Source organism: Octopus sinensis, linkage group LG1 (genome assembly GCF_006345805.1).
Source record: "Octopus sinensis linkage group LG1, ASM634580v1, whole genome shotgun sequence".
NCBI lineage: Eukaryota > Metazoa > Mollusca > Cephalopoda > Octopoda > Octopodidae > Octopus > Octopus sinensis.
This window is the reverse complement of record NC_042997.1, coordinates 146,921,540-146,948,100: the sequence shown is the minus strand read 5'-3', so window position 1 is coordinate 146,948,100 and position 26,561 is coordinate 146,921,540. Positions and strand designations below refer to the sequence as shown.

General features: G+C 36.6%; 2 protein-coding genes across 4 annotated transcripts in view; one reads left to right on the top strand and one right to left on the bottom strand.

Moving 5' to 3' along the window:
* The window catches only part of LOC115225339 (periodic tryptophan protein 1 homolog), a 30,042-nt gene extending 21,229 nt beyond the window's left edge, over positions 1-8,813 (top strand). The window contains exons 12-15 of the mRNA XM_029796324.2: positions 1,694-1,784; positions 4,214-4,335; positions 5,612-5,714; positions 8,311-8,813. Of these exons, the coding sequence (XP_029652184.1) occupies positions 1,694-1,784; positions 4,214-4,335; positions 5,612-5,714; positions 8,311-8,522 (528 nt within the window). The 3' untranslated portion in view covers positions 8,523-8,813. The remainder of the gene's footprint in view (positions 1-1,693; positions 1,785-4,213; positions 4,336-5,611; positions 5,715-8,310) is intronic.
* LOC115214042 (hsp90 co-chaperone Cdc37) overlaps positions 8,598-26,561 on the bottom strand; it is a 36,207-nt gene continuing 18,243 nt past the window's right edge. For 2 of the 3 annotated variants that reach the window (XM_036505663.1, XM_036505664.1), the window contains 10 exons: positions 22,153-22,286; positions 20,692-20,743; positions 17,675-17,779; positions 15,792-15,842; positions 15,050-15,112; positions 13,049-13,213; positions 11,871-11,986; positions 9,908-10,040; positions 9,230-9,298; positions 8,598-9,131 (listed from right to left, as the gene is read on the bottom strand). In XM_036505663.1, the coding sequence (XP_036361556.1) occupies positions 8,943-9,131; positions 9,230-9,298; positions 9,908-10,040; positions 11,871-11,986; positions 13,049-13,213; positions 15,050-15,112; positions 15,792-15,842; positions 17,675-17,779; positions 20,692-20,743; positions 22,153-22,286 (1,077 nt within the window). In that variant the 3' untranslated portion in view covers positions 8,598-8,942. The remainder of the gene's footprint in view (positions 9,132-9,229; positions 9,299-9,907; positions 10,041-11,870; positions 11,987-13,048; positions 13,214-15,049; positions 15,113-15,791; positions 15,843-17,674; positions 17,780-20,691; positions 20,744-22,152; positions 22,287-26,561) is intronic. The other variant, XM_029783072.2, reaches the window with a different exon arrangement.

Here is a 26,561-nt window from a genome sequence, read left to right as displayed (position 1 = left end):
CATCATCATCCTCATTTAACATCCGTTGTCCATGCTGGCATGGGTTGAACAGTTTGACTGGGCTAGCAAACTGGAAGGCTGCACCAGACTCCAGTCTGATTTGGCATGGTTTCTACAACTGGATGCCCTTCCTAACGCCAACCACTCCAAGAGTGTAATGGGTGCTTTTACATGTCACCAGCACTAGTGCCATTTGTGTGACACCAGCATCTTCCACGACTGTGATTTTGCTTAGCTTGAGGAGTCTTTTTTCTCACACGCGACATAATGTCAAAGGTCTTAGTCATTGCCTCTGTGAAGCCCAACACTCGAAAGGTAATCAGCCACTTTGCCTCTATGAGGCCCAACACTTGAAAGGAACTTAGCCACTTTGCTCCATGGGACCCAATGCTCAAAAAAAAACTCAGCCACCATGAGGTCCTCTCAATAATTTACTAAAATGATGTTTTAATTAATTACAAAACAATATGGGGATTCTAAACCTGATTAGCTCATTGTTATTGTTTGGTCCTGCTTCAGCTTTCGTTAAGTTGGTTGCTATAATTAGCAAATTAAGCAATAGTGTTATCGTTAGTTCATTAAAACTATTGCTGACAATGAGCTGACAGAATCATTAGAGCATTGGAAGAAATACCTTGCTATTTCTTCCAGCTCTTTGTGTTCTGAGTTCAAATCCAGTTGAAGTCAACTTTACTTTTTACTCATCCAGGGTTGATAAAATAAGGTAACTTTGAAGACCTCGGGATTGATATAATTGACTAACCTCTTCCTCTCAATAATTGCTCGACTTGTCCTTGAATTAGAAACTGTTATAGTTGTTATTGTTCTGTGGTGCTGTTTATCACCAGGTAAGCCTAAGTCCAGCTGGCCTATGATCAAAGGGGTTCTAGTCATGATCATCTCAATATCCCTACATTATCGAATTTGACCTTCAACTTTGTAAAACAGTACTAGACCTGTCTTCCACAGCAGAATTGCCCATGCTGCTGCTTTTGCTCAAGAGGATTGGCCTGCAAAATCCCTGTGCTGGTGCCACACAAAAGCACCTGTGCTGGCGCCACATAATAGCACCTGTGCTGGTGCTACATAAGTGGCTTTCTTGCCAGTGCCACTTAAAAAGTACCCAGCACAATCTGTAAAGTGGTTAGCATTAGGATGGACCTCCAGCTGTAGAAACCAAGCCATATCAGGTTGGGGCCTGGTGCAACTCTGGTCAAACCATCCAACCCATGCCAGCATGGAAAATAGGCATTAAAGAACGATGATGATGATTTCTATTAGCTCATCAAACTTTTAAGTTTCTCTCATAGGATCAGTGATCTTTATCAACATTTTCCTCATTGGTTACATAACTACAAAAGTACCACTTTTAGCATGCAAGCACTGGAAGCAGTGCAGCCTATCTTAAGAAGGAGTGGCAAAAGTGCAGATAATTTTTGACTTCTAATAGAACTCAATATATAGGACACTTATTTTATCTTATAATAGCAGAGACTCAAGGACCAAGGGTTAAATACAAATGCTTTTATCAGTCTACAATTTGTTTAGTGTATTCACATGAAATTCTCAGCTATATCTGTCACTGATATTAGCCTCTCAGCTTTACAAAATATTTTTTATAGCATAAATGTATTTTGGTTTGTGTCAGTGTGTAAATATGTTAGTTGTACATTTTTTTGTTGCTGTTCTATAGGCCAGCACTGATAAAGGGAATGTCTACTACGTTGATGTCCGTTATGATAAACCTATCTATACAATATCAGCACACACTGCTGCAGTTTCTGGTAAGTTGCATACTGTTCATCCTATTGCAAAATATCTGTTAATACCTCTCATACACACACACACACACATATATACACACGCACTCCTTGAAATTTCATGATTAAGAATAGTATCATTTAATTTTCCTATGTTTGTATGAGTTAAATAGGTCTGTTTCAGCTCAGTGTTTTACCCCATGTTACAAACCACTTGACAAAATGATTGTACAATTATCAGTATGTATTTGTCAGTATTGGATTTTTTTTTTTTTTTTAAGTTTGACACCTTTGTATATGTATGTGCATATCTACATATACTTTTTTACTTGTTTCAGTCATGTGACTGTGGCCATGTTGGAGCACCGCCTTTAGCCAAGCAAATCAACCCCGGGACTTATTCTTTGTAAGCCTAGTGCTTATTCTATCGGTCCCTTTTGCTGAAGCGCTAAGTTACGGAGACGTAAACACACCAGCATTGGTTGTCAAGCGATGTTGGGGGGACAAACACACACACACAAACATATACACACACATATATATATATATATATGACGGGCTTCTTTCAGTTTCCGTCTACCAAATCCACTCACAAAGCTTTGGTCGGCCTAAGGTTATAGTAGAAGACACTTGCCCAAGGTGCCACGCAGTGGGACTGAACCCGGAACCATGTGGTTGGTAAGCAAGCTACTTAGTACACAGCCACTCCTACACCTATACTACAAATATATATATATATATATATATATTATAATAATAATAATCAATGAATGAAACAGAAGATGGATTTGGCATGAGTCTTTATTCAGTATGATGATCATTTCAATGGTGTGATTGTTTGTTTTTAGAATGACGTTATAGGGTAGGTTTGAGAAACCAGTCCTGGTAAGTTTGAATGTAAAACAAGAAGAATATTTGGTCCAGTTATAGCTGATTTGAATACTAGCAGATTAAACTACAGACCCATTGCTTTAATATATGCCTTGAACTTCTCTAGAATTTTGATAAAGAAAGAACTGCAATGCCCCAAGGATTTGTGTTGTAACCCTTCTAATACCAACCTACCTGAGATTGCATATAGTTCTATGATACAAACTTGATGTGTTTTTTTCAAAATGATGCAAGTTAACAAGTATTCATAGCTAAGTGGTAAGAAGTTTACTTTCCAACTACATGAATTTTAGGTTCAGTCCCATGTGTAGCACTTTGGGCAAGTGACTTTACACTGATTAAAGCCTTTGAAGTGCACTTGGTGGATGGAAACTGAAAGAAGCTCACCATATATTGTATATGTGTTACTGTTTCCTTGCTTTCACATGTAATAGCTGTAAGCGATGTCCTTTATTTTCAATTTTCCATGATGAAATTATGGGTCATGGGATAATGTTGCCTGACTTGGAAATGTTTGAGAGTTAGTGACAGGAAGGGCATCTGGCAATGGAAATTCCTCAACAAATTCCATTCAGCCCATGCAAATAGTCAACAAAACAATTATGATGATCAAAAATTGGTATTAATTTATGTTCCAAACACTAGCATAATATTTCAACTGAAATATAGTACAAAGGAGTTGATCATTGTTATCACCAAACACATGACATTCTTACATTGTGGTTCATGGCAGTAAATGACCAACTTTGGTGTTTCGTCATCATAATCATCATTTAACATCCGTTTTCCATGCTGGCATGGGTTGGCCAGTTGGAGAGCTGTCCAGGATCCAATTGTCTATTTTGGCATGGTTTCTATAGCAGGATATCTTTCCTAACGCATGTGTATCATCATCATCGTTTAACATCCGTTTTCCATGCTAGCATGGGTTGGATGGTTCAACCGGGGTCTGGGAAGCCAGGAGGCTGCACCAGGCTCCAGTCTGATCTGGCAGTGTTTCTACAGCTTGATGCCCTTCCTAACACCAACCACTCCATGAGTGTAGTGGTTGCTTTTTACGTGCCAGGCGAGGCTGCCAACGGCCATGATTGGTTGGTGCTTTTTAAGTGCCACCGGCACAGAAGCCAGTCAAGGCGGCGCTGACATCAGCCACATTTGGATGGTGCTTTTTACGTGCCACTAGTACAGGTATCACAACTACAATTTCCATTTGATGTTGATGTACTTGACTCAATAGGTCTCCGGTCACCATTTATACAGAAAACCATAAATCATTGCTTATTTTGATAATTACAAAGTTCAAGGCATATATTAAAGCAACGGGTCTGTAGTTTAATCTTTTAGTATTTAAATCAGCCATATCTGGCCCAAATATTTTTGTTTTACATTCAAACCTACCAGGACTGGTTTCTCAAACCTACCCTACAACATCATTCTAAAAACAAACAATCACACCATTGAAATGATCATCATACTGAATAAAGACTCATGCCAAATCCATCTTCCAATATTTTATTATGATTTCTAAACTTGCTTTTTTTTTTTTTTTCTGTTATATCCAGGGCTTGTCCTGAGTTCAAGTATAGAGCACATGCTTGTTACTTCTTCATCTGACCAGACAGTCAAAGTATGGGATGTTAAAGACAATGAGCCAAAACATATTGTCACCAAAGACTTGAAATTGGTAAGTTTTTTTGTTTCTGACTTAACAAATCTTGTTGGAATACTTTACCTTCATCCTCACCATTGTCTTACATGGGTCTTCTATGCTGGTTGGATGGTTTAGGCAGGATCCAGTGAGCAAGAGAACTGGTGCCTGTTTTGACAACTTAGTTTCTGCAACTGAATGCCCTTCCTAACACTACCCCTTTTAAAAAATGCAGTGGGTGCCTTTTTTCAGAGCCCCAGCATTAATGACATCACCAAGTACACTTTGCAAGACAAAAACGCCCTGTATTGTATGTGGTGGATGGGAGTAAAGTAAAAAGACTTTTTCCTTTTGTGTATGTGTGTAAATTCAACAACTTCTCAAAGTCAGTGGGGTTGGTTTGTTATTTATATTTTAATTGCATGTAATATACTAAATTGGATTGGTGTGTGGAAGAAGAAAGTGACTTAGGCAAATTGATAATGACTGCCAAATTCAAACAAAAACAATGCAAGTCAAAAGGACATTCAAAATGAATATAGGGATATAAATATAATTCAGTGAATGCCTCTTTGACTGTCATCAATTTTGTTTGAATTTGTCTTATATATATATATACTAGCAGTATCGTCTGGCGTTGCTCGGGTTTGTTTCAACTCTTTAGAATTGGAATTTTTGAAAAGTAAAAATCTTGCATTATGTAGCTTGTTATTCTCTTTAAGTGAACGTTTTTCTGGTTGAAATACACCGAAAAATGGCGACACAGCAGTCAAAAAAATCGTTAAAAAATAGGGATTTTCATAGAAAGAAAGCACCTTTTTGATGTAAATAATTTTTGGTGTTAACATGGTCTGATTTGAATTTTTTCTTATACGGAAGGAAGAGCAAGCCTTCTTCAATCATACTCTCAATTTTGGTCAACTTGTGCTGCAGGGTCTCAGAGGAGATAGCGTCAGTTGAAGGCTACCAAACCTACCATACACAGACAACTTCAGCTTTATATATAGAGATATGTGAGTGTGCATGCACTAGACAGGCTGCTCTGCCATGCAGTGGGGCTGAATCTAAAACCATGAGGTTAAGAAACAAAGTTCTTGACCACATGCCCATGTTTGCCCCTATTAAAACTGGTACAGAGAACCAGCTTGCTACTCCTTTGCAAGGATTTCATGCACAGTTTTTATTTCATGAAATTATTGTTATTTTTTCAGTTTTATAATGTTAAATTACAGTATTTTATCAACTTTCAATTAATTGCAAAATGATTTAAAGGCTTTCACAGTAACAGTTTGTTAAATTTCGTCTTTTACAGGGAGAAATTATGTGTGCACTGCCATGTCCAGATTCACCTTTTGTCTTTGCTTTTGGTGGGCAAGGAAATATGAAAGTTTGGGACATTCGCCAGAGTGCCGAGGGTAAGGAGTCATTTGATTTACTTGTGAATGTTTCAGATTGGTTCTTCTCAGCATATTTTACTATAATCTAACCCTGATTGATCATGATAAATAACATACACAAGTGAAAAATCAACCAGTATGGAGAAAGCTGATCGAGTCATTCCAAATTGTATTGATAAAAAATTATAAAGCAGTATTAATAGTTATCACCAAGCTAACATGACAGTCCAGGAAAATAGGACGAATGCTGCCATTGATTAGCTCCAAACCTGTGTCTATTATAACCTTCAAACAGGGGAGGTCAGCAGCTTCCCCTTGCTGGTTTGGCATCTAGACTAGTTTCGGGGTAGTTGCCCCTTATCAGTGAAGAGTAGCCGAACCCAGCAGGCGTCGCTACTGACCGTCTGTTTGAAGAATTATTTACCTAAATTCAGTGGATATATTCTTCTTAATTTAGGTGAATAATCCGTCGAACAGACGGTCAGTAGCGACACCTGCTGGCTTCAGCTACTCTACACTGATAAGGGGCAACTACCCCGAAACTAGTCTGTAGATGCCAAATCAGCAAGTGGAAGCTGCTGACCTCCCCTGTTCAAAGGTTATAATGGACACAGGTTCATGTGTCACATAGCTAGCTAGAGGCGATGGCCTCTTGGAGCTAATCAACGGCAGCATTCGTCTTATTTTTCTGGACTACCATGTTAGCTTGGTGATAACTATTAATATCCAGTACCGCTACTGTAGTCTCCTTTAGAGAGATTTAGAAATATTAATATTTCGATTATAAAATGGTACTTCATTTTGTTACAAGAGTTCATAATATTTTTGTTTGCTTTCCATGCTAGCATGGGTGGTACAGGTTGTTTGAATCCAAGTTGCCTCCTATTGGAAGCTATTGCTTCTATAGACTGAAGCTTGCATGTGTCATAGTTTTTATGGCTTGTGGCCCTTCCTCTTGCCAACCATTTTACAGTGTACTTGATGTGATTTTCATGGCACCAACACTTGGGAGATTGGATAAAGGGACCCCAGGACTTTTTGCATGCTATTGCTTACCATTCTGTGTTCCAATGTCTGCTTTGATATAGTCTCTTCAGTTTGGTTCCCTTGTTAATGCCAACCACTTCACAGTACATTGTGCACTTTTCTCATGACATCAGTACTAGTAAGATCAACAAATAACTTGCAAGGCAAGACCCCCTCAACTGAGCTGGAATGTAATATTGAGGGAGGCAACTTAACAGAAGCCACTGATCCAAGAGATAAAAGATAGACAGGACCTATATATGGGCAGTTTTGCCAGATATGGTCAGAAGATTTGAAGTGTTCAGATTCTGTCAAATGTGATGTTTATTTATATTGTTTTGGGTTAACTGTGCGTTATCTTGTAGTTTAGAGATTTCAGTGATGTGATTGTTTAGTTGAGGTGAGAGGCCAGATCTGGTCAGTTTCAGTATAAAACTGGTTAAATAATTTGGTTGGATATGGGCCAATTTGAATGCTAAAGGGTTAATGAAGACAGCGACTAGCTCCAGACATACATTGAGTGTGATGGAAGAGACACTGTCAAGACATTGTTGATTTGAAGAGACAAGGATTCTCTCAACCTGGTATGTGTGCACAGTGATAAGCCTGACAAAATGGAAAGAGTTAGCAACTAATCAAGTTTAGAGTGAGCAATTTCAATGCAGAGCAGGAAAGCAAATGAGGGAAACTCTACTGGTGTGTTCTTGTAGAGAATTTGGTGCAGTATTTCCATTATGTAACGAATAAAACAAGTTAAGATAGAAAGTTAGCTGAAGATAACAAGGGGATTGTTTCATCAGTATGGAATGCCTAAGTCCTGATTGAATAGCTTTATCAAAGATGTTCCAGCCTCAAAAGTTTAGCAACCATGTTAAAAGTTACCTTGTTTGCTCAAAATTTTACAATTATCTGCTACATTTTTTAAAAAACTTTTTTCACTCATATTGTAGAAAAAGAAAAGCTGTATAATTTAAGATTTACACTTATATCACAAGGAGAGAGGGCCCTTCACATTATTACATGACTTGCTAGAAATGTAGAAATTTCCACCCAAAAGTTCCCTATCACACCCTGTCCACTTTAACTATGGAAAGAACATGTTAATGTAGTTCTAGACGTAATCCCTAATAGGACAGGTTTACAGCTGAGTATGAGTACAACACTCTTCATGTCTTTTTATTTCATTCTGGCATGGAGTAGAGAAGACTTATTGGGCACATTCTTGAAATATTAAGTTCTGTTATTAACATGAAAAATAGAAAACATTTTTAATTCCAGATCTTTATGAAACAACTGATTAAAAAAATGTTTAGTTGTAGTATATCAAGGTACTACATACAGTATCCAATGTAGATACATTTCCTGGAGCAGGAAAGGGCATCTGGCCATAGAAAACTTAAACTCTGCTACAGTGTATTCATCTGACTCCATGTCAGCATAATAATAGACATTAAAAATGATCTCCATTTTTTTCATGATGTGATTTGGGATTCTAATTGTAATTTTCTATCAGGCTTGTGTACTTTTTTTCTTATATCAATAATCTACTATATTAAGTTAATTCTGTTTATGAATTTTTTTTTTTCAGTAAAATCCTATTTCAAAACTGGAGAAGCATTCAACATTTGCTTAGAAGATCACGGAGGAAATAAGAGTAATGATGAGGAGGATGATGATGTTTTAATAAAGAAAACAAAAGGACTGAAAATTAAGCATCCCAAAAAAAAGGGTAAAAAGAAAATGAAAGACAAAAAGGATAAAAAGAAAAGTAAAGACAAAAAGAAAGATTCATCACTTTAATAAAGACCAAAAAAAAAAAAAAAACTCTTGAATTTGTGTTTTATCATAACTCAAATTACTCATTGAAATTTTTTATTTTTTTCCAAAACTTTTTTTTATTTTCACAACCCAATTCAGAGAGAAGTAGCTGAACCAATATGATCCACCATCTACCCACCCCAGGAAGAATTGGGTGTTGAGAAATCAGAGAAAAGTTCAGTCAAACTAGTAATATCTGAAAAGTCAAATACTTCCTTCCCCAACACTGACTTGGATTGTTAGCAGAAAACACCACCACCCCCTCCCATCTCTTTTTGTTCTTGTAGAGAGTGAAGAGAGAGAGAGTAACCACTGCCATGAGATTTCAGTTTCATTCAGTATCATGGCTTTTTAAGGGGAAGAGGATACCAGTGGCAAAGTTAGTAATTCAGAATTAGTCAATCATTCAACAGTACTGGCTTCCTCTACATTGCTTTCCTCCTCTTCACTCTTGTTGACCCCACCTTCAGGCACCCATAAACCAGAATCAATACAGCGTTTCATGTGATATTCAGCATCTTTGGGTTCCAGGGTTACAATTGTGTCTTTTAATTTTTGGATATCTTTCTGTTCAAAGCATTCTTTCAATACCTGCCAAAGAAATATGAAATGGTATAAATGAAAATCAGATGACGTTTTGAACACTTAATTCATCAAATTGTAGAGCACAACAAAAATTGTTTACATACATCAGGCAAAGTCTCAAACACTTCAACTGGATCCAAGCCACCAGGTCCTAATCTCTTTTGTCTCTCTTCCTGTAAAAAAAAAAAATGAAAAGAAAATGAACACTCAAGACAAGTGCAAAAATTAATTATAGAAAAGGTTAAATCATATTTAAGCACTGGAATTGGTTTATTCAACTTAAGTACTCCTGGGTAAGAGTATAAAATCTGCAGCCCTCAGCCTGGCCATGTTGAGCCAATGTGGTAGAGTCATCATTATTTAACGTCCACTCTCCATGCTGGCATGGGTTGGACAGTTTGACTGAGGATTGGCAAGCCAAGAGGCTGCACCAGGCTCCAATCTGATCTGGTAAGGTTTCTACAGCTAGATGCCCTTCCTTATGTCAACAACTCCAAACTAGCGGGTGCTTTTTATGTGCCACCAGCATGAAAGCCAGTTAGGGGTCACTGGCATTGACTGCATTAGGATGGTGCTTTTTATGTGCCATAGGCACAGGAACCAGAGTAGCCTCATTAAACCAGTATGATCTCAAGTTTATAGCCCCTACATAGGACTATAGTTGGAGGAAAGAATATGCTGAGGCTCTTGCCCTGCAGTGAACTGAACACAGGCAATCCAATTCATATGCAATTACTTTCTTTTTCTAGGTGGAATTAGAAGCTTTAAAAGGAGTCAAATACCTCTTCAATCTGCCTAATGCTTTCTTCCAGTTTTTCTTTGGCTCGGGCACGAACCCTACCCTTGAAAGCATTTAACTCATCTTCAAAAGCTGCCATGTATTGTTTCTCTTGAGCAGGATTGGGATTTGTCATCCTATGGTTTTAAAAAATAAAAGAAAAGAAAAAGTAGTCTTAGATTATACAAAATACACTTTTAGGGATAGGTTTACTCAATCAGGATTGATCCAGGAATTAATATCTTGACTGCAATTTATGACTATATTCAGTATTTATGAAAATATAATGCCAACATCAAAATATAATCAATTTAGACATACACAAGACTGATAAAAAAAGTACAGGAGTTTGTAGTTGAAGTGATAAAATATCAGAATTGGCTTCTGCCATCAATAAGCATGGCTTGGTACTTAGCTAATACAAATGAATGGATGTTGAAGTAAAAGGATCTCCAAGACACACACTCGAGATGAAGTGATTTTATCTGGTTTTAGACAATTGGGTCTTACAAATAAGGTAGCATGAGTTTTTATTTCCATAGAAAAGATGGTTTAATTCTTGGTGCAAATGTTTTTATCACTTGATTGCCCTTGTTAACCACTTCATTGAAACAAATTACTAAATTAGAAGATTCACATAGGTTGGACCTTTTATGTGTGATTAAGTAGCTTGCTCTGTAACTACCTTAGGCAGAAGTCTTCTACCACAACTTCAGGTTGACAATACTTGTGGATGAAATTTGGTCAATAGAAACTTCAGAATACCATGTTTTTTTTTTATATATGTAATGTACACAAGCAACAAAATTGGTGCTTTTTTGAAAATTCTTTGCATTATTTGTTCCGCATTAAGACACTGTCAGAAATGAAGTGAACCAATGGTCAATCTGATGGAAACCTATAGCTAAAGGATACATTTGTTCAACAACTGAAGTCATTATCTTACATTCATTTTCCATGCTAGCATGGGTTGTCTTGAGCCAAATCAGGTCATTTGGAGCCACAGCCTTCCAAAACATGCCAGAGACCACATCTCATTTGTATAATCTACTTTATAACAGTTTCTACAGTTGGATGCCATTCCTACCACCAACCACTCTACTGAGTGTGTTGGATGAATTTTACCAGGGCCATGACAGAAAAGAAACTGTCACATGCTTGACAAGACTAAGCAACTCTCGACTTTGTGGCATTTTCATTTATTCAAGCTAGCGTAACCATGATGAAGAGAAGGTAGCGCACAATGACATAAGGACTAGAGTTAGGGTATGAAGGCAAAAAGTGACAGCATAAGGCTGGCAAAATAGAGATCAAATGGTGGGTGACAACATAGATGAGCAATAACAAGAGTGATGGTATCAGCAATGAATGGCCAGAACAATGGAGTGATAGCTGGCAGCACAGAAAGGGTGATGGTAATGTATATCAGATATAAACAGACCCAATGCTTTCCCTCAGGTATATTGGTGGGAGAGAAAAAAAAGTGTAGAGCAGGCACAATTCCAATATTATAACTTGCTGAGATAATCAAAGAGATCCAGTACCATCTCAAATTAAACACGTACTATGAAATAGGAGGGAAATGGGTGACAAATAAATGAGAAGGTGGGGGGGGGGGCATCAGATGGATGCTCACCAAGAATGTATTAGTATGGCTATGGTTAAGAAGCTTGCTTTGCTACCATGTGGTTTCAGGTTCTGTCTTATTCTGTGTCTTTTACTTCAGCACCAGGCAGACTTATGCTTAGTGAATGAATTTTATAGCAGAAAACTGTACAAAGACCATGTGTGTGTGCATACATATGCTTACATCCTGTACTTTACATGAAAATTGCTGAGCTATGGATTGTCTGGTAGCTCTGCTCTCAAAGGACTTCAACAAAACCGGTAAAGGTTATTGATAGGAAAAACATAAGGCTGTAAAAATAATGACTCAATAATAAATAAATCAAGAAAAGCCTACTTACTTGCCAAAGAATGTTCTTACACAGTCTCTAGGATCACGGTCAAGCTGTTTAGCAAGTTCCAGAATAAATTGCATCACAATTGTCTGATGGGAAACATGTTCCATTAAATTTTTTTTCTACAATAAGAAAAGAAAACAGACTTAGAAGCCAAAAATTTGTGAAAAAAAATCAAATTTCACCAATAACTCTAAACCCTTCTCAAAGAATTCAGATGTCACAAGGCATATAGTGTATTATAAAACAATCTAATATAATCTAAAGGAAGGCAGCAGACAACCCAACTTTCAATTAATGTACCAAAATACCTTGCAAAAGAAAAGGTTTGTTAGTTCTCTATGCTTTTTATATTGTTTAATCCTTTCACATTTAAACTACCATTTCAGGTCCAAATATTCTACCCATTTTATGTTCAAGCTGGCCAGATCCTGCCTCTCACACCTACTCTAAAATGTCATTCTAAAAATAATCACATCATTGAAATCTTGAAGCTACAAGATAATGTGCGATTAACTCAAAATATGAATAAGCATTATATTTGACAGAGAAATTAGAATACCAAATAACAGCTCTGACCAAAACAACACAATTCAATTCTGTCACAAGAATTTATTCGACTTTCTGTTAAATTCTGATGCAATTTTAACATTTTTTCTTAATTATCATTACATCTTACCACAAGGCAGTATTGTCTGGTTTCTATATTTCTAAGCAGTTATGGTAATAATATAAACAAATTATTAACTTCAAGGTACAAACATTGCCATTACTATTCTCATTCAATCTAATTGTTTATATTAAAAGAAGACTAAAAAGAGAGCAGATATAGTAGAAGGCCAGACTAAAGTGCTTAGCTAAGCTCTAGATTCTGAATTCTACTCTACCAAGTCCAAAGTTGCCTTTCATTTTTCTGCATTGAAAAAATAAATCAAACTGAAGTTGATTCAGTTCATATTCAGCCAATGAATAATTAGCATTTTGCCCCATGGAAAAAAAGCTGACATTAAGATAAAAACATTTGCTCCAGTATTTACAATAGCTATTTGTAGTTACCTTCTATGTGAAGCCAGGAACTAAAACTAAATCCAACTACATGTTCAGTTGCATTTTAAAACTTGACTCAACTGAACATCTTTACACTGAGAGAACATTTCTTTTCTCTCCAGTTAAAACCTCAAAACTCTTACCTCTTCCATCTCCAGCTCAATACACCACATAACCAAGTAATTAGCTGTTTCTTCACACACCAAGTGATTATTTTCTAACAAATATTCCATACTATCCTGAGGTCTTTTAATCATGCCAAACTTTTCAACTTCTTTTTTGTGTTCTTTTATGAAAATTTCCTTAAAAGTAGAGAGAAGAAAAAAACAATCACAATTTAAACTGAAAGAAAAGTAATAAATAAAATATATGATGGATAAAGGCAAATGGATATTATTTGGCATGCATTGGACAGTTTTACATGAGTCCAAGGGCTGCATCATGTTCCAGTAGCTGCTCTGATATGGTTTCTACAGCTGGATGCCCTTCCTAATGCCAATAACTTTACAACATGTACTGGATGCTATTTTTCATGCCACCTGCATTAGCAGGGGAAGGAGGGTAACTTTATACAAGGAGATGAAGGATTGAAGTATGAGAGAATGGTGGGGGAGCCAAAAGCACTATAGAAGAGCAATGTGATTACTCAGATTTAGAAGAGAGGTGTGAATGCCCCTTTGAAATTGCCTCTACACATATGTATGCTCTTCATTCAATCTTAAATTAGTCCTTATATATATAAGGACTAATTTATGGCTGGATGCTTTTTGCTCTTCCTAATACCAGCCACTTTACAGAGTGTGCCATGTGCTTTTTACATACTACTGTAAAAAGCACCCAGCACACTGTAAAGTAGCTGGTGTTAAGAAGGACATGCAGTCGTAAAAACCACACCCACCTACCCACACACACACACACATTAACATGTGTGCAAAGGTGCATGACCTAGTGGTTATGGTGTTGCACTAACAATTGCTAAATAATGGGTTTCATTCCTGGACCAGGTGACACATTGTGTTCTTGAGCAAAACACTTCATTTCCTGTAGTTCCAACCCACTTAGCTGTAAATGCATCACCCTACAAGAGTAGGGGAAAATGTTAGTCTGCTCGTCGAACCAGTAGGGTAGCATCATTTGAAACCTAAAACAATGCAAAGCACATTGTGATCAGTGATGTATAACAACATCCAATAGCATGGTCAATCACGATATAACAAATAGTGAGGGATTATCAATCCAGGTAAAATACTTCATAAGTTTTCTGTTGGCATGCCAGGCTAACAATATTACTTAGATTAGTAAAGAACTCCAGATAATCTTTTGATAAAGTCTAAGGTTATGGTTCATCCCAATTCTATATTGTAAATCAATGGATGGGTTCAGACAAACTGGTTTTTACACAGGTTTAACTTATTTTTAACTTGTTTTGCATATCTCACTATCAGTAATACACTCATGACTACTGGAAACAACTGTAAGCCAAATCTGCTCCAATAAAGGAAAAAATGTAATGACCATTATTTTTAACTTGATTCTTATCATATATAAGCACAGAAGTGGCTCTGTGGTAAGCAGCTTACTTACCAACCACATGGTTCTGGGTTCAGAGCCACTGCATGGTACATTGGACAAGTGTCTTCTACTATAGCCTCATGCCAACCAAAGCCTTATGAGTGGATTTGGTATAAAGAAACTGAAAGAAGCCTGTCATATATATATGGATGAATGTGTGTGTATATGTTTGTGTGCCTGTGTTTGTCCCCCACCCCCCCACCCCAACATAGCTTGACAACTGATGCTGGTGTGTTTACATCCCTGTAACAGTGGTTTGGCAAAAGGATCCGATAGAATAAGTACTAGGCTTACAAAGAATAAGTCCTGGGTTCAATTTGCTGAAGGAAAGGAAGTGATCCAGCATGGCTGCAGTCAAATGACTGAAACAAGTAAAAGAATAAGAGAATATATATATCTCTTTCTTAACTACAGCTGTTTTCATCTCGTTTTAGAAATTCAGAATTTGTATAATTCTGGATTCAAATAACTGTCTTATTTTGATTTTTAAATGCAATCTTTAGATTGTTTCCAATGTCTCAGTTCGGCCAAAGGACGTAGGAAAAATAGAATTAAAATATACTTACTTGCCTTCTGGTTTTTTCTTCTTCAGTCATTTCTTCTCTTTTTGGTTGAGTTACATTTATTAACTGTTAGAAGAAAACATAGTTTCACATTTTTATTCAACAGAAAATTTAAAACAGAATTGAAATGTGCACCCAATATGTCACCCAGTTTAACACCTCATTGCCTAGCCTTTAGTTGTTAGTACTGGACTCTGCTTAGCCGCAAACATTCTGACTAAACTTCTGATCAAGCTAAATCTACAGCAACACCATGTATTGGTACCATTAATCATAGAGGCTCTGCAAAGATCACTTCATTTTGTCTTCTAACTAATCGACAAAAACAAGATTCAAAATTGTTGACTTTCTTTAATCTACACCACCGACCTATGTATTTAGCGTCTCATCAAATGAATTTTCGAATCTATATAGATTATTATTCTTTACAAGTATTGACAATGACTTCTATCAGACTGTTCAATGAAGGCTAAGTAGGTAGAAACTTCCAAGTTATTGCTGACACTATTCTTGTAAAAGAATAAATATGTATTGCTGAGAGGCAATGTGCGAAAAAAAATCTTTACATTAAACAACAAACATTTCGTGATACTTTTGTCTGACTCAAGTCCCTGATATTGAGATAGGTTAAGTATTTGACAGACTGGTAAAATAATTACAGCAGACTATAATTGACTTTGAAGGTTTTACACTTCAAAGAAAGAAACCAGTAAATGAATATGATTGTATTTTTAAGAGAACTTACAGTTTTAGAAGATTTATCATGGCACAAGGTATCAACATTCCAAGGAGTAAGCTGGAAAAGAAAATGTAAGTATATTAAATTAATAAACTTAAACTAAACTTCAAAACAATATACTGTACCTCAGCAGATTTATTTTTCTAAATTCTTTTTGCAAAATTACTTAATATACAATACACCACTGTATAAACATGCTATTTCAAGAAAATTGGAACATGAAACTTGGTAAAATTCAATCACTATTCAAGTATTAAATCATAATTTGACTAAAATCATATTCCTTTAATACAGTCCTATAATTTTCACAATAAAAAATAATTTTTTAAAAACTACAAAACATACCTTGAAAATATCTAAATATCCCTGAAGTCTATAGTTATCTGGCAAAACTGTCCTTTACTGCCTTATAAAGCAACTTACTTCTCAAGTCACTCATCTTATGCTAGTTCTTGTCCTATGACTGCTGTTGTCTCCTCTTGTAAGAAGTGTTTCTACTCTAGTAATCCCCCACACCACAAACATTTTTCTCAATGTTTTCCCCAGAAAAATTTAATTATAATTCTTTTAAATCTTGCATCGACTGTTTCATGATTTTTAAGGCAGCTTCTCATTAGCTTTTTCTTTCCTTTTCTAACTCCAAACAAGTTGCTTTATTGCTAATTACTACGTACAATCAGTAATTTTTAATGGAAATCACTCCTAACTTTGGAGTCATGTACAATAATAAATTAAAAAAAAGGTAAAGAAATATTCTTCTCTACTCTAGAAACAAGGCCCTAAATTTATCCCTGAAGGGATAAAAGGCAAAGTCAACCTCAGCGGAATTTGAACTCAGAAAGTAAAGACAGGCATGCTAACGTTTCTGCCAGCTTGCTGCCCTAAAGTAAATATATATTGCAAGGAGTTTTTCATCTGCAAGGCAAAATGCTACTTAACTGTAATTGTTGCTTCTATTGCGAATTAGTTGGTATCAAGTAAAGCATCTAGGTATAGAATATTGTCTCAAGAAACCTTACCCAACCTAAGTCACTATGAAAAAGAAAAAACACTGAAACAAAAAACGGTCTGGAATGCCTTTGATTATGTCTGTTGGACCAAGGCTGCTCTGAGGCTAAACATTAACAAGTAGTTTGGCTTAATTGTAAACAAACAAATTTTCTAAACACTAGTTTGTGGGTTACATTCAACTCGAACTACATATGCAGAAGTGTAGAAATACAATAAAAACAGTTGAAAATGTGGAAATAGAATGGCATATACTAAAGTGGTATTTCTGTCACCAAAAGCTACAAAGCATTTGAGTTCTGTCAATGATTTTGTTCCTTTTTTTTGTCTTATATTCTTATACTAGTTAGTCCACATTACTCTGTAATGAGCATAGGGCCAATTTTCCAGTTTCTCTGGCATATATATTCCTCCCTGGACAGGGCACCAGTCTGCTGCAGGATTACTCAAAGCACTACTCACCTCACCTGTGCTTGTGCCACATAAAAAACACCAAGTCCACTCTGCTGAATGGTTGGTGAAGAATGGTATCCAGCTGTAAAAATCCTGCCAGAACAGTTACAGAAGTCTGGTACAGGCTTCAGTCTGACCGGCTCTTGTGGTACCATGTTAGAATGGAACACAGACGTTAAAGGATGACAAGGATGATGAGTGGACTGGAGCAATGTGAAATGAAGTGCTTTGCTCAAGATTTAATTTCACACAGATTAATGCTTATTATGTGTAATATTTAATTAAAGTGTGTCAATTTAACAGAAATCTTCTGAAATAACAAAAATATTTAATATGCTACATTATGTTAACAGTTAATTCATAAGTTTGCTGGAAAATAATTTAATGACATGCTTCACAAACAGATCCAATTCATACAGTTTACATACTTTTTCCTTTTTCTTAAGAGCTTCTTCTTTTTCAAGGAATTCCTTCTCTTGTTTTTCAAGTTCAGAAATTTCAATCTTAAGTTTGGCTAATTCTGCTGAAGGTACCTGATATGAAAAAACAAGCTTCAATTATTTTGTAATTAAGTCAAATGTAGCCTTCCTACACTGTAAAAACATTTAGGTGAAGAGAAGATATCTAAGCAGAATAAAATCCCAGGTATGGCAGTGTGGCAAGAAGACATAGGTGCAGGTATGGCTTGCTTCCCAACCATTTAGTTCTAGGTTGTCCCATTGTGTGGTACCTTGGGCAAGTGTCATCTATTATAGCCTCAGGCTGACCAAATCCTTGTAAATGGATTTGGTAAGATGGAAACTAAATGAAGCCTGTCATATATATGGATGCATATGTGTGTGTGTGTGTCTTTGTGCCTATTTTTGTCTCCTCACCACTACTTAACCAGTGTCAGTGTGTTTATGTCCCAATAACTTGGCAGTTCAGCAAATGAGATCAATAGAATAAGAACCAGGCTTAGAAAAAAACAAAAGTACTGGAATTGATTCATTTGACTAAAAATTCTTCAAGGCAGTGCCCAAGCATTGCAACGATCTGACTAAAACAAATAAAAAATAAAGGATAATCACATCCGGGATTTAGTGTAACTGTTAAAGGATTGGCACATATTAGCTCTCTCCTGCATTTCTCTGCTGGTAGCTACAACTTCACAACAGTATCCCTACTCTTACTGTCTGCAATGTCATTTTTCCTTTATATAATATAAAATCTGCCTTTTATAATAAGAGATTAAGAACTGGCCGTTGATCAGTTTATACAAAACCATACAGTTTCTAACAATCCGGCCAAATCTGGCACAAATACTCTTCTTGTTTTATATTCAAACTAAGCTGATCTGGCTTCTCACACCTACCCTACAGTGTCATTATAAAAACAAACAACCACATCACCTAAATCCCAAAGCTATGGGATAATGCAGGATTAATTTAAAACAATGTGAATGAATGAGTATTACATTCGAGAGAAAAATCTGAATGATAAAGGATTAAGTTGGTAACAACCCATGTGATGGTCAGTATGATGTAACATACATGGCTTAGTAGTTGCCACATGAAATCATTGAATACAAATCATCACATTACATATACAACCAATTTACAAAAGATGTTGACAGCATTAACAGCTTGTTTATTCCCATCAATTTTCAACATCAAACAAACCTCACATGATAAAAAGCTTAATTAACAGCCATTGAAAACTACCACAACTTGCTCAGACTTGTTTCAACATCAGAACACACAATTATTCCTGACTGGACAAGATTGTTTAGAAATAGAAAGGAGAATTGTAGACTACCACTTTAAAAATAATAATTATAATGTGAACAAGTTTGCCTTTATGTAATCACATTACTTGCTAGAAATATGTCAAAACCCCCTTAAACTCACCCTACTATCTTAAAAAGAGGAAGGCTACATTGCACAATGTAGTCCTCAATATACAAAGAGATGGCATGGTTATAGTTTCAATGCTTTTAATTAAAGGTTTGCTTAATCAGAGCTGACTTGGGACAAAGCAATTCCATTCCACATTATCCCAATTCTTAAACTAAAAATATGAACTATCTCAACCTGTTACTAGATACCAAAATTTAAAACAAATCAAGTAACAACTGAGAGTAATTATTCTCAGTGAGACACTTTCTTTTAAGCAAGAATTAAATAAGAACAGGTTATTGATCGAGTTACATGACACTACAATTGCACAGCTTCTATCATTCATTGAAAATTACACATTAAGAGGTAATGAAGTTTTGTAAATTAAAAACGAAAATTCCCTCTAACCTAAATCCTGTTCCCCAATGCAGTTATGTCATTCAGGTCCATAGCGATGGCAAATAGAAATATGAATAGTTATGAAAGACTGGATAATTGATGGAAATCTGAGAAACTGCTTATAATATTTTTTAAGACAAGTTCATGTGCCATGGAGGTGAATGAACATATTTTGGACAGGGCCCTTCTTCAAATCAAACAATTAATGGATCAAAAGTACAACACTGAATACATTTACAAATATTTACTGACTACTAATTTACTGACCATCATCATCAGTTAACATCCAATTTTCATGCTGGCATGGGTTGGACAGTTTAGCAGGAAATAGCCAGCCAGGCCTCAATTGTCTGCTTTGGCATGGTTTCTATTGGCTGCATGACCTTCTAACATCAACCACTTTACTGAGTATCCTGGTGCTTTTTACATGGCACTGGCACCTTGTGTATTTAAATAAGACACAAATAGGCATTTCGATGGAAGAACCAGTAGATGGCAGGATGAAATATTTTGTAATATTTGATTACAACTCTACGACCAGATCAATTCTTGCCCAGTTCAATAAAATAACTGCTTGGGTTGGTATAATTTACTGTACCCTAGAAGGCAGTGCCCCAGCCTGGCCACAATTCAGTGGCTGAATCCAATAAAAGAGCATGTACCTTTACTTATAGACACATAAAATTGCAACAAACTCAAAGCAAAATTTCAAAAGACAGTAAATATATTTCCATTATAAAAATCTAGAATACATAAAATACATCACAATAAGATCTGTCTCATTACTTAAATCAGAGGTCCTCAACCAGTATCCATATAAGATTTGTGGGGGGGGGGTCCAAGAAACAAAATAGTAAGATAAGGATCCACAATACTATTTTAAGAGCCACTAAAAATGTTTGCTTTAGATGTATGCATTGGTGCGTATTGCAAGAAACAAACAGGTTTCTTTTTCTAAGTTTACATAGTTCAACCTACACAAGGTAATGTGGGAAAAACAAAATAGGAATTTTGAAAGAAGATTCTATAAAACTAGTTTTTAAACATACAATGGATACGAGAGTCCACCAGAAGAAAATAGTAAGCAAAGAGGTTCATAGGTAAAAAATAGTTGAGAACCCCTGACTTAAATCTTAAAACCTGAAGGTGAAATCTTCACAATTACTTACCTTATCAGCTTCATTGAGTTTCTGTTTTTTTTCCTCTAACCTTTTCTTATTTCTGAAATAGTTATAAGGAAATAAAATTCTACTACAATTGCCCCAAAACCTGTATTGAACTCACAATTTAACCGCTATTGAAATACACAACCAATAAAATTTCAATTCAATTTATTTTGGAAATAGACTGAGAATTTAGATGGAGTGAGTAAATAGCTATATTTTATATTAATTGGTTGTTGTTTTGTTGAGTATTTTCAAGATCAGTTTCAATCAAGAAGATATCTGTCATTGTAGGTAGTTGGTTAAACAGGCAGAGAGCCAGAAATATACTGTCCCTGCGTCCAACTAGGTGAAGATTATATTGCACATTCCAACATATAAAACAACATGGAGTGCCACACAAAAACACTCGAGCCAGTGCCATATTAAAAGCACTCAGCACACACTGTAAAGTGGTTGGCATTAGAAAGGACATCCAGTCATAGAAGCCATGCCAAATCAGACTGGGACCTGGTGCAGCTCTCCAGCTTGCCAGCTCTGGTCAAACTGTCCAACCCATGCCAGCATGGAAAGCAGACGTTAAAGGATGATGATGTGTTGTAATCATCATCATTGTAATGTCTGGCATGGGTGGGAGAGCTGCACCAGGTTCCAGTTTGTTTCGGCATGATTTCTACAGCTGGCTGCTCTTCTTAACGCCAACTACTTTACAAAGTGTACTGGATGCTTTTTTTTACCACAATTTACTTAGCTTGACATGTCTTCTCAAGCACAGCAAATCAGCAGAAGTCTCACTTATTTGTCCTTGCCTCCATGCGGCTCAACAACTGAAGATCACATTTCACCACCTTGTCCCACATCTTCCTGGGTCTACCCCTTCCAGGATTTAATCTCTCTGATGTCCATTTCATTTCTAAAGACAGGGTAGTTACGGCCGAAATGTCTTTGATCACAGGTCAGCTCAACAACATAATGATTCCAGTAAAGGTTTGAAATAATAAGGTCAGTGGTCCAGCAACTTCTTTGTAGCTATGCCTTCATGTGTAAAGAATGAGCCAATGAGGAAATTGTACACAGATGCTCAAAATGCTATAAACATTAAATCTCACTCAAATGTACACTACTTCTGTGTTTCTCCTCTTACCACCACCACTTAACAGGTGCTGGTTTGTTTACATCCCCATAATTTAGTGGTTTGGCAAGAGTCCAATAGACTACATACCAGACTTAGAAAATAAGTACTGAGGTCAAATTATTTGACTAAATCCTTCAAAGCAGTACACCAGCATGGCTGTAGTCCAATGACTAAAACAAGTAAATGATGAAGGTTCCATTATTAAGGAGACATAGGCAGTGTAGACTCTGGTTTACAAAATGACAAGATGGTTATAGCTAGAAGGGTTTTGATCATATGGTGGTTCCACATGGAACTAAACAGCAACAAACAATGAAACACTGTGTACATACGTTTTGACACTTTCTTCAAAGCTTTCTCTCTCCTTTTTCGCCTGTTCCATCTTCTCAATACGAGCCTGGTGACGCCAGCGGAACAAGCTGGCTGTGTCAATATTTGGATGGGTGTCATCTTCATCGTCAGAAATCTGAATTTAAATTAGATAAATTTAAAACAAATGGAAATAATTCAAACAGCCAAATTTTATTAGAAAATGGATTTTTCAGTCAAAATCTAAACACACAAGTATGTATATGATGGGCTTTCAACAGTTTCAGTCAACCAAATTTCACTCACAAGACATAGGTGAACCAGGATATATGGTAGAACACAATTGCCTAAGGAATCAAACTCAAAACCAGATGGTTTGCAAAGCAAACTTTTAAAACAGGTGAGTCAATATGATGCGAGATTAAGGTGGCGAGCTGGCAGAACTGTCAGCACGCCGGGCAAAATGCTTTGCGGTATTTCGTCTGTCTTTATGTTGAGTTCAAATTTCGCCGAGGTCGACTTTGCCTTTCATCCTTCCGGGGTCAATAAATTAAGTACCAGTTGCATACTGGGGACAATCTAATTGACTGGCCCTCCTCCCCACAAAATTTCAGGCCTTGTGCCTAGAGTAGAAAAAAAAATATGATGCGAGATTCTTAAGCTAAACCGAGGGATGAATTCTGCCAGATCAACACACCTTAGATACTCTACATGAAAACAACATATAATGAAAGCTACAAAAAAGATACATTAATTGGTATAATAATCTCCAATATACAGAAAAGGATGGTGACGGCTGGAATGCTCTTAATCAAAGCTTGCTTAATAAAAGCTGATCTGGTACTTAACAAAAGCTAGTGAAGACAATACCACATCCAATATTATAAGTTCATGCATACACAACAGCTGGTAAATGGCAAATTCAATGAAAATACTGATATTACACCATTACTGTGTAATTACTAACTTTGGTCTCTTTCAGTGATTATGTTACACATGTTACAAGTCAAATCAAAATAGATTACGTGTGTATATTAAGTCATCAGATCAAGTTACTTAATCTGGAAAAGAAATTTTGTCACATCATATAGACGAATTTTCAACGCGGGCAGAGGAGAACTCAAGTAGACAAGAATTTTCAACTCGGGCAGACAAGAATTAGATAGTACACAAAACTAGAGTAATGTAATGTAATGATCAATATTTATCATATTGTATTAACACAAAGAAGGACATATGAGGATAATGACAAAGTTAATTGTATGCTTGTTAACATCATTATTTAAGTTTACTCTTCCACGCTGGCATGAATTAGAAGAAAGTTATTGAGGTAGACTTTCCTGTTGCAAAACCCCAACATGAGCTTTTTTTCAAGTAAAATGAGCAGTTGAACTTGCTTATCATTCCTTAGAAACTTCTGTACGAACTAAATGTCCCAGCTGTATTTTAGGTAGCCCTGAAAAATGTGGTATGGACCCCTTAGAGCTATAAAAGGACAAAGGCCCAATAGTCAACATGGCAAAAATTAAAAGTGCTAGTTGTAAAAGAACAAATTCCTGATACCATCTAGGTAGTTTAGAATATAAATAGTTTCAGTGTGATACAACTACTGTCTTTCTACTTATGCTCTCTGTACTGGTTTTGAAAAAGAATGTGCTGTGTATCTTGAATTACTCCTAAATTATGAGTTTAAATTCTATGATAGGTTCAATATGAAGGGAAAAAAAAATAAGTAAGAATTTGATACTGTGTAAACAATGTTAACACAGGTGCAGGTATGGCTGTAAAGTAAGGAAGCCCACTTTGCAACATAGCTTCAGGTGCAGTCCCATTGTGCAGCACCTTGGGTATATGTCTTCTACAAGAGCCAGGGGCAGGCTAACCAATGCCTTGTCAGTGGATTTAGTAGATGGCAACTGTGTAAAACTCTGCTGTGTTTGTTTATGTGTGTGTGTGTGTATCAGTGTTTGACCCCCACCTCTTTGCACTTGATAACTACTACTAGCTGGTTTACATCTCCATAACTTAGCATTTCAGCAAAAGAGATGAATAGAATAATGTAAGCAATGGGAACAAAAAAGATGCACAGGAATCTCTGGTGGTGGATTAACAGAGAATCAAAACAAATTTTACTAAATGTTAAGAAATAAGTATCAATAGAGCTACCCATGAAATGAAGCCTGTAAATGATCACTAAATAAAGTTAATTTGTTGTGTAGATGAAATTTTTGGAGAACTTCTACATAATCACTCAACTTGCTAGAAACAAGTCAAATTCCCATCACATCACACTACACCAGCTTAGATAAAAGCACAGGATAATAGACACATGGGGTAATCTTGAAAACACGACAAAGTAATAATAGCTTGAATGCTTTTAATCTTATTTCTTTATTGCCCACAAGGGGCTAAACATAGTGGGGACAGACAAGGACAGACAAATGGATTAAGTTGATTACATCAACCCCAGTGCGTAACTGGTACTTAATTTATCGACCCCGAAAGGATGAAAGACAAAGTCGACTCAGAACATAGCGGCAGACGAAATACCACTAAGCATTTCGCCCAGCGTGCTAACATTTCTGCCAGCTCACTGCCTTTCTTGAATGCTTTTAATCTTAGATTTGCTTGATTTGTTCCAGCTTAGGGCTAAATAACAATTAGTTCTTCTGGAGTAGACTTTAGTGACACAGAAATAAAGGTTTAGAAAGTTATTACTTCTGCTATCAACAAGGGTTTCCTTTCTTCCATGCCAACTACATGCAGACTACACAAAATATATATAAGCATGTTGCTGCTAATAGATAAAGCATGGACATTGATAGGCACAGTTGTGTAGTTAAGAAGTTTGCTTTCCAACTGCATGGTTATGAGTTCAATCCTACTGCATGGCATCTGGGCAAGTGTCTTCTACTACAGTTTTGAGCCAACCAAAGCCTACTGAGTGGATTTTGTAGATGGAAACTAAAAGAAGCCTGTTACATGTGTGTGTGTCATTGTCATGACATGTTGACATTGCATCATAGTTGTAAATTACTGTCAATGTCATACAAGCAGTGTCATTCATTTCTAATATTCCACATAAGCATATCTGGCTATGGGGAAATATTAGCTTGCTTGCAAACGGGTGGCAACAAGAAGGAAACCATTGCCTCAATACATTCCTTCGACCCATGCAAGCATGTTGAAGTTGATGTTAAAATGGTGATGATTACTGAATGTAAAAAAGCTGTAGGAGTTGCAGAGAAAGGAACCACATATACTCCATTGGATGTGCAATGTTAAATTGCATAAATTTAAGGCGACAAGCTGGCAGAAACGTGAGCACATATGCTTAGCAGTATTTTGTCTGTCTTTACATTATGAATTCAAATTCTGCCAAGGATGACTTTGCCTTTCATCTTTTTGGGGTCGATAAATTAAGTACCAGTTGCATACTGGGGTTGATCTAATTGACTGGCCCCATCCCCCAAAAAATTCCGGGTCTTGTGCCTAGAGTAGAAAAGAATATTAAATTGCATAAAATAAGGAGCACAACAAATTAACTGAGAGAATGCTGGACATTAAAGACAGCCAGTGCATGCTGGAGAGACAACTATATGGATATTTACAAGTGGTTTTCAACCTTGTGTAACCCAGCACCCTCTTTCACAGAAGGGCATTTTACAAGTGCTTCCTCCCCATATTTGGCCAAACAAGCTAATTTTGCACAATGCTTTATCATTGATTGAAATTACTGAAGAATCATATGGACAGTGGTACTTTCCATATGTTCACTCAAAACCCAATATTATATTGATATTTTAATTGTGACAAAGACTTGTGAATAAGTTAGTTAAGTTAATTTTTTGGCTCAAAAAGCAAAAAGCAAGGCCATGTAGGGGGACACGGAGTTATGTACAGGGAGGGTGCTCATGCAAAGAGTTCAGGCCATTTCTGCTCAAAAGCGACTTTGAACCGAGCGGTCGTTGGCATCTTCACTATCTCGTCCGGCAGCTTATTCCACGGATCTGCAACCCGGACGGAGAAAGCCCCTCTCCTTCGATTGAGATGAAATCGTCACAGATAGAGCTTTTCGGAGTGACCCCGCAGCCGACGCTCTGGAGCAGGAGTGAAGAACAGCTCTTTCGAGAGGTTACACTTTCCGCTTATGATGTTGTGAGCAAGAATGAGATCACCACGGCATCGTCATTTTTCTAGAGAATAAAGGTCGAGCGTCTTCAGCCTTTCTTTATAAGACAAATACTTGAGACCAAGAAACATGCGGGTAGCCAGCTTCTGGACTCTTTCGAGATGATGTATGTCTTTGAGGAGATAAGGTGAAGAGGCTTGAATCCCATACTCCAATATGGGTCTCACCAGCGTGAGATAGAGCGGTAGGAATATGGTTGCTGTGAGCATTCCGAATGACTGTCGAATCAAAAACAGAACT